This window comes from Ornithodoros turicata, chromosome 1 (assembly GCF_037126465.1).
Source record: "Ornithodoros turicata isolate Travis chromosome 1, ASM3712646v1, whole genome shotgun sequence".
Taxonomy (NCBI): Eukaryota; Metazoa; Arthropoda; class Arachnida; order Ixodida; family Argasidae; genus Ornithodoros; species Ornithodoros turicata.
In genome coordinates, this window is record NC_088201.1 from 131,878,142 (window position 1) to 131,890,186 (window position 12,045).

Below are 12,045 nucleotides of genomic sequence, written 5' to 3' on the forward strand. Positions count from 1 at the left end.
CACACTGAGCGGCCCGTGCTAAGCCTTGACTGATCGTTGATTGGTTGACTGTAGCTCCGCCCCCCTTATGCTAATTACTCGGCTCTGCCCCCACTTCACACGCTGATTGGTGCACGCGTATCGCTGAGCACAGCTCCGCCCCTTTATGCTAATTAACCGGCTCCACTGATTGGTCCATTCTAAGCCTACTGATCACTCTCCCCAGACTTCTGATTGGCCGCGGCCGCCGCCGCCGCCGCCGCCGCCGCCGGACGCCCCCGCTGCGGCCTCAAACTTACCCGGGCTAGCGGGTGGCCGCCGCCAGATGGTGCGCGGGTCGCTCGCCGGCGGCTTCAGATGGTTCTAACCTATCTCAGATAACTCTATGAGATCGAACAGACGGGGAAAAAATACCTTTCAACGTTTATTGAGTACATGTTTGAGGAAAAGCATGGCAGTTTTGGAGAGGTTGATTCCCTTGATGCTGGGCATGGTTCCGCGGAAGTGACGGATCATGTAGACGTCTCCGGGACAGCGGCTGAGAAAAATTTCGTCCTCCGTGAGCTGGCACATCCGCGTGCACTGGATATCTTCGTAGCTGTCGCTCACGTCCAGCGAGTGAAGGCACGTACGCAACGATCCAGTAGCGTTCCTATTCAGGTTAATGCCGGACCGCATAGGTACCACGTGCCACTCTCTGATGGCCAAGATGTCGCCAGGGCATTCGTGCGCGTACGTGTGCTTATCCTTCTCCAGCTTGATGCTCGCAGTACAGTTGCCAGCGTCCAGCGCCAGCGCGCACGAGACGAGCGAGAAGAGAACGAGGTACCACATCCTTCCAGTGACGCAGGTCAAATGACGCTACTCCTACTCATCCTCTGCATTATCTGTGCGGCGGAGGAAAGAATGCCGTGTGAAATCCCGCTATCTACGTCATCCACTCGAGCTTACCATATTCGCAGCTTCCGTACGGGTAGGAGTCCACGTCATTGTAGAGATATCGTTTGTCGTCGTACGCCATCAGACTTCTCTTCACATTTCTGATGGTGTACATGCACTGTTTCTTTCCCACTATTGACACCTGTTCGTGCGATACGCTGTCGTGCTTGAATAGGGTATCGCGGTACGTATCATGGAGGAGGTGTTTGCGCACAATGTTCTTTTTGACCCCTTTAGCTCTTGCAATTTGTTTTCCCCCGGCTAATTTGATGGAATACATTTTAGCTTTCAGGCATATTACTTCCTCAATGGGTACGCTACCCGTTTCACTTTTGAACGCGCCAAGTCTACCGCGATTCCTCTCGCTGTACAGTGGATGATCACGATCGAAGGAAGACAAGTCTAAATGCTCGTCGGCGATCGCACGTAACTGATCTTCGTAGTCCTTGCAGAATAGGCCGAGGATCAGAGAATCCGTGTCAAAGTAGCAGGTAATCACCGGACAAGTGAGCTTACTCAGCAGGGTTTCATAGTAGAACGAGTACATGGTTAACTTACTCAGTTCTAAAATCGTGAAGCCAATCTGCAGGGGGAAATCGCATCGCACTTTTCTTTTGCGCATTTCGTACATGACGCAATCGGGGGACAAAATTTCCATTCGCGCGCATTCCGCCCGACTCCCGAGGCGACTCGCCGTCTCCTCATCGAAGGCTACTCGAATGTCTCGCATATTAAATTTATTTAGCAACGTACGCCCGAAGACCGCATTATTTGAGATTTTATAGAAATTTTTCTCGAACGTCGTGCTCGATGCGACGCGTCTGGCAACATTGTCCTCAATGTAGGGACGCAGGAATGGTGCCTGACGAAATTTTAGAATTCTGTGAATTTTCGTCACCCGCATGCCCAATCTACAATAGAGCGCGAGCAGCGCGTAATGAACGACGTACCCGACCTTGTCCTTGCACGTGAGCAGCAGCTTTTTGCTGTTCGCCGGTTGATACATTAACTCTTCGAGGAGCCCCCGCTGGAATGGTGAGAGCCATTCCTTCGGAACGACCGCCTTCTCGGGAGCCAGGGGGAAGTACCGCGTCAGCGCGTGGATAGATTTTGGATACTCCAAATCGCACACGTACACGTATCCCACGTCCGAATCCGTGGGATGACGCATAAAATCCACGGAGCTAAAATCCTCGACCCATTCGAAATCGCCGACGGGGAGGTGCTTTATCATACTGAATCCGTAAAGATTGTTGCAATCTATGTACGATATGTACACCTCCTCTTTATCGGGATCGTAGCCACTGCACAGCGGGTTGTTAGCCCGTAAATGACGCCTGCTCGCCTGACAGAGTCCGCCTCTAACACCCGATTCGATGGTCCGGTACATGTCCTCGTCGATGATCAGCTCCAATTTTGCCCGCGTGTAATTTAGAGCGCATTGCCACGAATAGGATGCCAGCGAAACGCAATGAAGCAATTCCAATCCGCGCGCGTCGTAGCACAGGCGCCGGAAGTGCTGCATTACGTCAGCATGTAACAGGGCATCCGTTTTCAGGTACAATGCATTATAATCCCTCAGATTCGAGCATCCAAAACGTTCAAATACGTGCAGCGCGTACTGATAGTCTTCGTCGCTTATATCCTCCCCCGTCAGATCGTTTCGGAAGGCGGATTTTGCCGGCAGAGCCAATTCGTCGTAGACCGCGAACGAGCTAACGTGGCTGTACGGGAATACACCTTTACGAAGCAAAATTTCGTAGTCGTCTCCAAATACCTGCTTCAGGCATTGGAACGCCTCTGCGCCCCCCATGGATTTGACGGTTTCCACGAGCTCTCCCAGCGACGAATTTAGGTACTGCATGGTATCTCTGAATAGGAAGGTGCCAATTTCGAACGATCGGATTTTTTCCATGGAACTGGCCACGATGAAGGGAGCTCGCTTCCACTCGAGAAGGTGAAATTCCCGCAGTAGTCCGGCCAAATCGTAGGCCAGATTGTGCACCATGATGGGCAGTTTTTCCCGCGTCGTGCACGCCAAGTTACAGGGGTTGCACAGCGTCGCGATGTAATTTGTCTCGCCAGCAGTACAACGCTTGGAATGGTCGTGGTGCCGGACACGGGGTAGATCTTGCGCGAACTCCCGCTCGCAGTACGCGCAGTGGGTGGCAGCTCTGTGCCGCGCACGTTGCTCGTCATTCAGCACCATTTCGGCGGGGCAAGCGTTCAGGGCGATCATCTCATCTCGCATTTCCATCAGAGCTCTGACGCACTGCCTCGCGGAATCTTCACCGTGGTGCGTCCTGATGCGCATCACCTTCGAGTCGTGGGTGCGCACGAGCACGGCACAGAAGCTCGAGGTGACGTGACGCTGCATGCCAACACCACTGGGCGTGAGTACGCTCTCCGTGTCCAACGCGACGACGTAGTTATACTGCTGCTTGTACTGAATTTTAGTAAATTCTACAAAGTTTTTGCCCGGTTCGCAAAATTCCAATATGATTTCGTTTACGTCCGCGCACAGGCGACGATGTTTCGCCATGCTCTCTTCCTTCAGGAAAGAGCGCGTGCAACGCTCGCATACGAAACGCCTCTTGTCTCTCATCAGTAACCGCTCGAGAGACTTGATTCCGAAAAAATGTTCATCTACAGCCAATAAGTGAATTTTCTTTTCATACTCGAGTTTTGGAGGTCGCGACACGTGCACTCCCTGATCGACGTACTCGTATACGTACACGGATATCTGGTTTTTGTCTTCAAATTCGTCCAGATCAGAGTAGGAAACGGGGAAGCGACTAGGCCACCAGTACTCCGCGGCATAGTTTTCACATTTTTTCCACGAATTCCTTTCCTGCGGGTGCAGGAGGGCGAGCGTATTGTATTTAAAACACTCACCCTCCTTATGTGCTGGTAAATGAATATTCGTCAGCACGTTCCTGCGCTTAGCCAAATGATCGGGAAGTGCCCCATTGCATCCGAATTTTTTAGTTTTCACCGCAGAAATGCATATTTGAACGTTTTGGACGTCGGTGGACACGAACCCACTCCCTTCCCGCTGATAATTTTCGACGCGCCCCGTGGACTCCTGAATCGCGTCCATCAGGGTATTCGCGATGGCTCCGTCGCTGTGGACTTCGCGAGCAAACGCCATAAAGTGGGCTATGTGCGCGGTTATCTCCCCCCGAGTTTCCTTCACCATTAAGACATCGGAACAAATGCAAAACCTAAAGGGTATTCTTTGCGCTCTCAATATGGCGAGCATATCGTGAAAGTGACTCATTAAATATTGTCGCAAATCCTCTACTCCCTGATCGTGAACAGATGCCAATAGCGTGAATCTTTTGACGATACCTCTAAATGCGGCGTCAGTCTGGAAGAAGGGCAGGAAGGATGTATCCACGTCGGGGTGCGATCGCATCACGTGAGCAGACAGTGTAGGAGGTGCGCCGTCCCGAGAATCGTCGTCGTCCGATTCATCCTCGATATCGTGAGGATCAAAAAAGCAGAACACACACCGAGGCACTGAAAATAAACGCGGATCCGTAAGAAACGTGCAACAAGTAAAGGAGGGAATAACTTACTTGTGAAGCGAGTGAAAGCAGACTGTTCCCCCCCTGAGGCGATCGCGCGGCTTATAAACCGGCATCCACGCTACATGCGCCAACACGTCGGGGCTCGCTTGTTTCCACGCGGTCGTAAATCATGTGGCACCTCGAGGATGAGGCCGCGTTGGGGCCATCTGTTTATTATCAGAACGCGCGCGGCCGCAATGGTGAGCATTCACCGTCGAAGAAAATGTTGCGTCAAGGTAATGTAAATAGGTCTTCTCCGAGAAATTGGGTCACCTTGAGTCGGTTGCATGTTCCAACACGTTGGGGTCGCCTGTTTTATATCAAAATGCGCTTCATGGTCAAAATGAGTTTATACTATAGAACGGTGAGCTTTGTTTTATTCTCGGGGAAGTTGCGTCAAGGTAATGTAACGAGAAATTGGGTCACCTTGAGACAAGCCCCAACACGACGGTGCCATCTGTTTAATATCAAAAACGCACTTCCACCCATCGTGGCGGGCCCTAGTGAAAAAAATGTTGCGTCAAGGTGATGTAACGAGAAACTAGGTCACCACGTAAATCATGTTTTCCGAGGCCACGCGTATTAAAACCAAAAGTAAACTGTTGTGCTTGATGAGACAAGTCTATCTGAAGGAAAATATCCCTATGAGCCCACCAGCTCATTGCCGAAACAAGCACCGAAAACAAAGGGTTCGCTTATGCAGTTTCCAAATGTCCTTCGCGCGCGCATCATATATCACATGCTGTTCCCGTGTGATTGTGTAAACAGAATCGCACCACCCTTGCGCTCCTCCGGGGGTGCTTTATATAAAAGTCGCGATATATACAACTCATTTGAGGTCTGTGAAGCCGTCGGTCGACTCCTCGTGAAGCGCACAACGAGAAAGGTATGTTTCACTATTGTCTTCAAGATGAGGAAAGTTAGGTAATAGTCGTCCTCATTTTCAGTTCATTTGGCGTGCGTAGAAACTTGCACTGAGAGATATGTCATCTATTGTCGAGAAGCTGGATAAACTAAAGAAACCCGGTGATGGAGACATTCAGAAAATGAGCATTGTTCCAAACAACGAAAAGCTCGACGTGTTGGACTTACGCAAAGTGGACACTATCTATGGGGAGTCCGTGTACGTGGAACTCCTGATGGACAACGATAAACGCGTAAAGGTGTACCTACCCAGTCGTTTTAGGCGACTCACGGATGAAGATTTGCAAGAAATGCGAGAATTACCAGATCTGAAACTAGAGAAGAAGGAGAGATTCAGGGATGGTAAAAGAGCCGCATCGCCCGACATCATCTTTACTCACGCGAAGAAGAAGTGACCGCGACGAAAGTCCGCGTCCCATATGTAATCAGCGGGAAAAATAAAAATACATGTATTTCTGATTTTAAATGTTGCGTTGTTGTGATGGATTAGGAAGATAGGCTGATATGATGGGAAGCTCTATTGATAGAATGATATGATAGGGAGCTATAGCGCGTATTCATTGACTAAGCAAGTGTAGTTTGTGGGGAGCTATAGAGAATAAAGGACACCAGGCGTTTTTAAGCGACAAACAACTTTTCTAGCAGCTTTATTGATTTTAGGTCATTAGCGGCGAGATTATCGGAAAACAGGGATACAATGCTCTTCAGTGATTTCCCTTTCGCCAACAATGTCGCCACAATACAACAGTACACACCACACATTGGAGAATACAGGCTTTGGATACAGACATCATTATATTCGTCGACGGTGAGGCGTTTCAGCTCGGGTTCGATGGGCGGCAATCCGAAGGAATCAAAGTAGATGAGGTCATCCTTCATTTTCGCGTACAAAATCCAGTGCTCCCCAGCTTGCTGTCGCCGATCGGTGTTCACCACGATCATACCCGGTCTATCCAGTGCGGGCAGACGATCGTCTCGAGCGTATACACCGCGGAAGAGTGCCGAAGTGTAATCGTTGTACTTCAGGAGTCTCTCGATATCTTGCTCGAACATCGCTAATCCAGTGTGACGTTCCTGTTCTTATCGATGGACATAATTCGCACACTCTCGGACAGTATCAATACGGTCGTGGGTTCGGCCAAGGCACGTCGGAACTTGAGTTGCAGACGAACGTTTCCACGCCTGATCGGTGACAGGTGGACGGAGGATTGATCCGGATCCAGGTCGTAGTACAGTAGGAACTTGTTTCCAACGTAGTGGTCGTATTCGTAGGAGACGTGCTTCTCACACAGCTGCTCCAGGAGGTTGAAGTAGCTTCGGTGGTTCAGGTTATTGTTGAAGTCGAACGTGTCTATTCGCTGCGTCCCGTTCACGGTGAGCGTCGCCGACTCAATGTCGCAGTTCACGAATCGGTACGGGTCCCGATTGAATGCTCCCTGGTAGGCTAGGGTGGGCACGAATGCGACCACCACCTTAGACGGTATCTTCTCAGGAAATAAATCTTCCAGGCATGCATCCAGGTTGCCAACTGGTAGCGAACGAATACGCGATTCACTTCCGGCCAGTGTGTAGAGAGCCTTGCGCTTCTGCAATTCCGTTTCGTGTCCGAGGAATAGGCTGGGAGACACGGTGATTTTCTTTATGTACAAAGTGGCACTCATGATTTCCACTCTATGCGTGTGCTGCTCCTGATCGGTCTTCATAATGCGGAACGCGTCGGAGCCTTGATAAAAAACAAGCCTAATTTCCACTCCCGATATGAGTAGCTTAGGCTGCAGGAAAATGTCCGAGTTGATCTTGGAAACCAGGTCGATGGTCTTGCCGCCGCGTGTGAGGTTGTATCGTTCGGCCGGTCCACGAGCGCGAATGTTGTTTTCCGTTTGACGCGCTTCTTCTTGCGTGTACAGACCTGCTTTATGCACGGTATTTTGCTCCGTGGTGCTGGCGTGAAGCAAAATATCCAAGTAGCTTCTATAGCTATACAAATCATTATTCGTAATCATGGTCTGATTCAAGAAGACGGCTACGTTCTTGAAAAGCGAGCTGGCGAACGCGTTGACGGGGTAGACCTCGTCGTAGGTCGTCCGATCGCCAGCCTGTGTTTCCGGTAGCGAACCATCGTCACGTACGATGCGGACTTTCGTCACTATGTACGCGGAGTTCAAATCGAGATAGTGGTGCCCCAAATTCGAAAGCTGGAACTCTATGACGGAGGATATGTCAGCGACCGGGTAGAATACCTCATATTCCCCCTTCAGTATATGCCACTGCGTTCCCGGCACGGAAAATAACTGTGTTTCCGACTTATCCAACAGAGGAGTGTCGGGATGTACGACGTTAATCGTGTCCATCTCGCAACTAAATTGTGGCCGCGCAACCAGCGTGATTTATGCCGTCGAAGACGTCCGGTTTTCTCCTCTTTCTTCGCACGCCCGCCCCTCCGAGGTCGCGGAGAATTTCACGGCCCGTATCTTTCGCCGATCTCTTAAGCGCACTTCGGAAAGAGTCTCCCTCCGACAGATTTTTGGCCACGCGCTTAGCGGCCGCAACAGCAGTCTTTTTTAAGTATGGCGATACGCGTTTAAAGAGTGGAATAGCGAAACGCCCGAGCTGAGAAAAGAAATTGCCTCCCCTCTGGTACAGGTGCGACCTGTATACCGTTGGAACGCCAAATCCGTAGATTGGTACCGCTTTAGTGTACATGCTTAAAGTGCAGCGTCAGCGTCGATCTACCGCGATTTTGTAGCGGTAGCTTGCGACCCGTGTCGTCGCGTATAGAGACGGTGATTGAGGAAATTTCGCGCTGCACTAACTTAAAATACTGAACGGGTAGAAAGCTGAAACTCAGTTGTTCTTTCGTTCTATCGTATACGAATGGAATTAATTTCAGTATCGGATGCCGACCGTTTCCCACTACGGAGGGCGTGACGAGATCCGTGTATATCATAATACAGTTAATGGGAAGATCTATGGTCACTTCGTCGACACCCGTATCGTTTTCCGTAAATACGGTTTTCGCGCCGAAACCCAGTAGGTACGCAAAGTAATCGGATAATGTAAGCGACACGTTTTCCCGCAAGCTCAACGAACACTTCCTCGCCCACGCATCGTACGTGAGGGAAGCCTCCGGCTGCAGACGCTCATGGATGGCGCTCACGAGAGCTTCGGGTGTTTCGTAGTAATTCGGTGGAAGTGAAATGCGCCGACTTTCCGTCTCTTGAGTGTTTATGTGGACGCGGTACGTCTTCACTATGGGATTACACGTGATGCGCTTTCGGGATCCTTCAACATGGATGTGCTTCACCTGAATGAGGTCCAGGAACTCGGTCGACAAGTTGAAATTCGTCGGGAGAGAAAGCGAGTAAGTGTTGTCTTTGTATTCCACCCGTGATTCTGTATCGTTCGTCGCTCTGAAGAATTCGTTGAATGTGTCGGTAATGAGCGATCGGGGTTCTAAAATTAGATCGTTATTGATCACTATCACCCGGCGAACTCGCATCATAACGGCTCTTTCCTCCGCGAGCGGTAACACGTTTGGGACGGCGCGTACTTTACCGCCCTCCCGGTGATCTCCATCGATGTCGACGATTCCAAAGGCGAGATGCAGCGGTCTGTCGATTAGTTTCGCCGAGCGCACGCGCGACGGTAGCTTAAACACGTAGTGATCTTCCTCGTAAGTCCACTCTATCCCATATTCGGGGAATATTTTATTCAATAGCGTGTCCGTGTCTTCGAACGTGAGCTGTTTTGTTTGCCACTTCTCCGTTGATAGCGTTATCAGGTTATCAGGCGCTTGGTTCACGTTCAGGAAGCTGTTGGGAATGGAAAATCCCTCTAGACCGACGACGTACGAATCATCCAGGTGTAGTGGCTTATCTAACGCGATCGTGAAGTCATTCAGCGTGTTGGACGGGTACAGGTCCATGCTAGCGTTCGAGAGCAGATACACGTAAAATTCATTTTCTGACATCGCTGGCGGGCACCCAAGAATCGTGATCTTTGGCGTATCCAAACCAACGAACCAAGTAGTGCAATACCCCGTTAATTTTCTTCTTTCTAATCACCGCGGATATGAGTCGCTTATCGTACGAGGAAAGATGGTGGACTGGCTGCAGCTCCTGCTCGTAGAATGATCCCAGTATTTCTTTTCCCGTCGAATCTTTCACGTACACTACGGGCGGATCGGTCTTTCTCGTTCGCGACACCTCGAACACTTCGGCCGTCCACCTTTGATCGTAGCCTTTGGCGAACACACCGCGATCTAACGCGAGCCTCACCTGGTCCCCTGATTTATACTTGCTCTCGCGCGGGGTCGTCTTACGATTCAATCTGTTGAACAGAGCTACTTCATTTCCGGCGTTCACGTTTTTCGGCTTTTCGCCCGTGACGGAGTGTACCGAGTCGTTATAGTCGGCCACTATCTTCGGCAGCGCGTTGATATAATTAAACTTCCCCGTACTAGTGAAATGCCTGGCTATTCTTTCTCTAATTGTTCTCTGCACGCGTTCACAGGAGGCCGCTTTCATTCCGCTTTGTGTGCTATAGTGATTTAGTAGCGACTGAAAGTACTGACGAACGGGGGAACCCCAAAATTCGCTCCCGCGATCAGTGAGCAAATTCTTCGGAATTCCATGACGGAAAACTCGTTGGAAGGCTTTCTTTACGTCTTGCGGGCGCTTTGTGCGAATGGGGACCATGTACAGGTACCTCGATAGCGTATCTATGACCGTTAGGATGTACCTGAAGCCCTTGTTAAATTTCTGATATTTGCGCATATCCAGAAGGTCTGCCTGATATAAATCCCGCACGTGAGTTGCGATGATGGAGCGCCGCTTAAATTTTTTCTTCACTGGCTTGTGAAGGGTGTAAGCATCTTCTTTTTTCAGCTGTTCCACGGCTTCTGCGCGCGTGAGCTTGTGATACCGTCGGTACCGATCCACTCCACCTAACCCTTTCTCCTTGATCTTTCTATAGGGCCCCATATTTGCTCCAGCGAGCAATGCGGTGTATTTTCAGAGCGCTTATAATTTTCGATACTTTTTTGTACCAGCGGGGTTTCTTGATGAGCGCGCTACGACGTGCTAAGTAGCTCACGAGAGCCACAATGTTTGAGCGATTGATTCGCTTCCTCTATATACTAGCACATTATCCGCCTGCCAGGTGAAAACTTTCTTCAATTCTTTTAGCACAGATTTCGCGCGTGCTTTATCAACGCCGGAGGGTAGAAGATTAAAATCGAATGGATTGGGTTCTGGTTCGGGCACCGAATGGACAGGTTCCAGAGGAGGAGGAGGAGGAGGGGATGATAGTGAGCTCGCTTCAGCAAGTAATAGAGGGCTTCCAGTATTTTGCCCACTTTTACATCGTCCGATTCGTTAGATTTCAGAACTTCACCTATTTCTATTCTATGAGCCATGACCGATGGCTTTGGATATCGCTCGCCCGGCGACTCCCGCCACGAGACTTGATAGCCCTGAGAGGAGCAGTGGAAGTATGGGAATGAGACCACCTCGTTGTCCCCTAATATATTTCTTCAACTGCCGGGGGCACTTATGAAGTGACTTGTAGGCGAGGAAGCGGAGGATTTTTTTGTGTTTCTTCAGGTTTTTATGAAGTTCCGTCGAAAGTGGGATATTTCCGCGTAGAATGTTCAGACAGATTTCCGAAAGGATTCGAATGTCGTCGCAGCTGAGCTCTTTAAGTAACTCTGCGCGGTGCGTCGGTTTGCTGGCAGCCAATACTTTGAGGAGCGTGAGATGTCTTCTAAGATCGGCCGTCATTTCGCGGGCGTAAACAGGAACTGCCGGTCGTGCGGTAAAATACCCGTTCGCAGGCTACGAGAGGGAGGTGTTTGCGCGTGCAGATCCACAACTAAATAACCGTGCGCCTTCTCCGTCGCCTGGTTATATGCGTCGAGAAAATAGGAGAGCCCCTGTTTCCCGAATACCTGACGTCCGAAGGTTTCGATCTGTTGTACGGACCGCGCGTTCCGGAACAATACGATATAACTGGCGTTCAGCGATATCGTTCGAAAAGCGGCATTGTGATAGAACAAGGCTTGTGTGATCAGGATCACGGACGCATTCTTATGGTGGCTACCACGTACAAACAGCGACTCTACCTCCGATAGAACCCCCTTTTCCGTGATTTGATCGTCAATAACTATGAGAGTGGGATATCGCTCATTCCAATCTGCGGGTATCCTGTCCATAAACTCCACACCGTCGAAATCCTTTTCCCAGCCGGCTGCATACTTTCGTACGTAGAGTATCTTCTGTGGTGGAATGCTAAATAATTCGGGATGTCTCATTATATTCTGCGTGAGCACCGTCTTCCCACACATGGACGCGCCGGAGATGAGAATTCGAGCAGGGTGCTGGAACTGCATGCGCATCGTGGAATAACTCGAGCAGACTGTGTAGCGAGGTGTGATGCATCTTTATTTTCATCCATAGCTCCTAGCGCGATTGATGATCGTCTCCAGGACTCTTATTTCTTCCTGACATAGTTCCTGAAGCTCGCGCAGTGATTGCTCCCTGTAAGCCGACAGGTACTCGTCCAAGATTTCGCGTATGATTTCCCGCAACTTGCTTGCGGTGATACGGGAGCGCAATATGTGGCAGCACATCTC

General features: G+C 50.2%; 1 protein-coding gene across 2 annotated transcripts; it reads right to left on the bottom strand.

Annotated features, from left to right (window-relative positions):
* Positions 1-390: 390 nt before the first annotated feature.
* On the bottom strand, positions 391-4,641 carry LOC135378602 (uncharacterized). 2 transcript variants are annotated; one of them, XM_064611675.1, is made up of 3 exons: positions 4,500-4,641; positions 931-4,440; positions 391-866 (listed from the first exon to the last, which is right to left on the bottom strand). In XM_064611675.1, coding segments are annotated over exons 1-3 (3,531 nt in total). In that variant the 5' UTR covers positions 4,501-4,641; the 3' UTR covers positions 391-846. The 2 variants fall into 2 exon arrangements, with proteins under 2 accessions (XP_064467745.1, XP_064467744.1); XM_064611674.1 differs by having other exon boundaries at positions 391-4,440.
* Between the last annotated feature and the right edge of the window lie 7,404 nt (positions 4,642-12,045).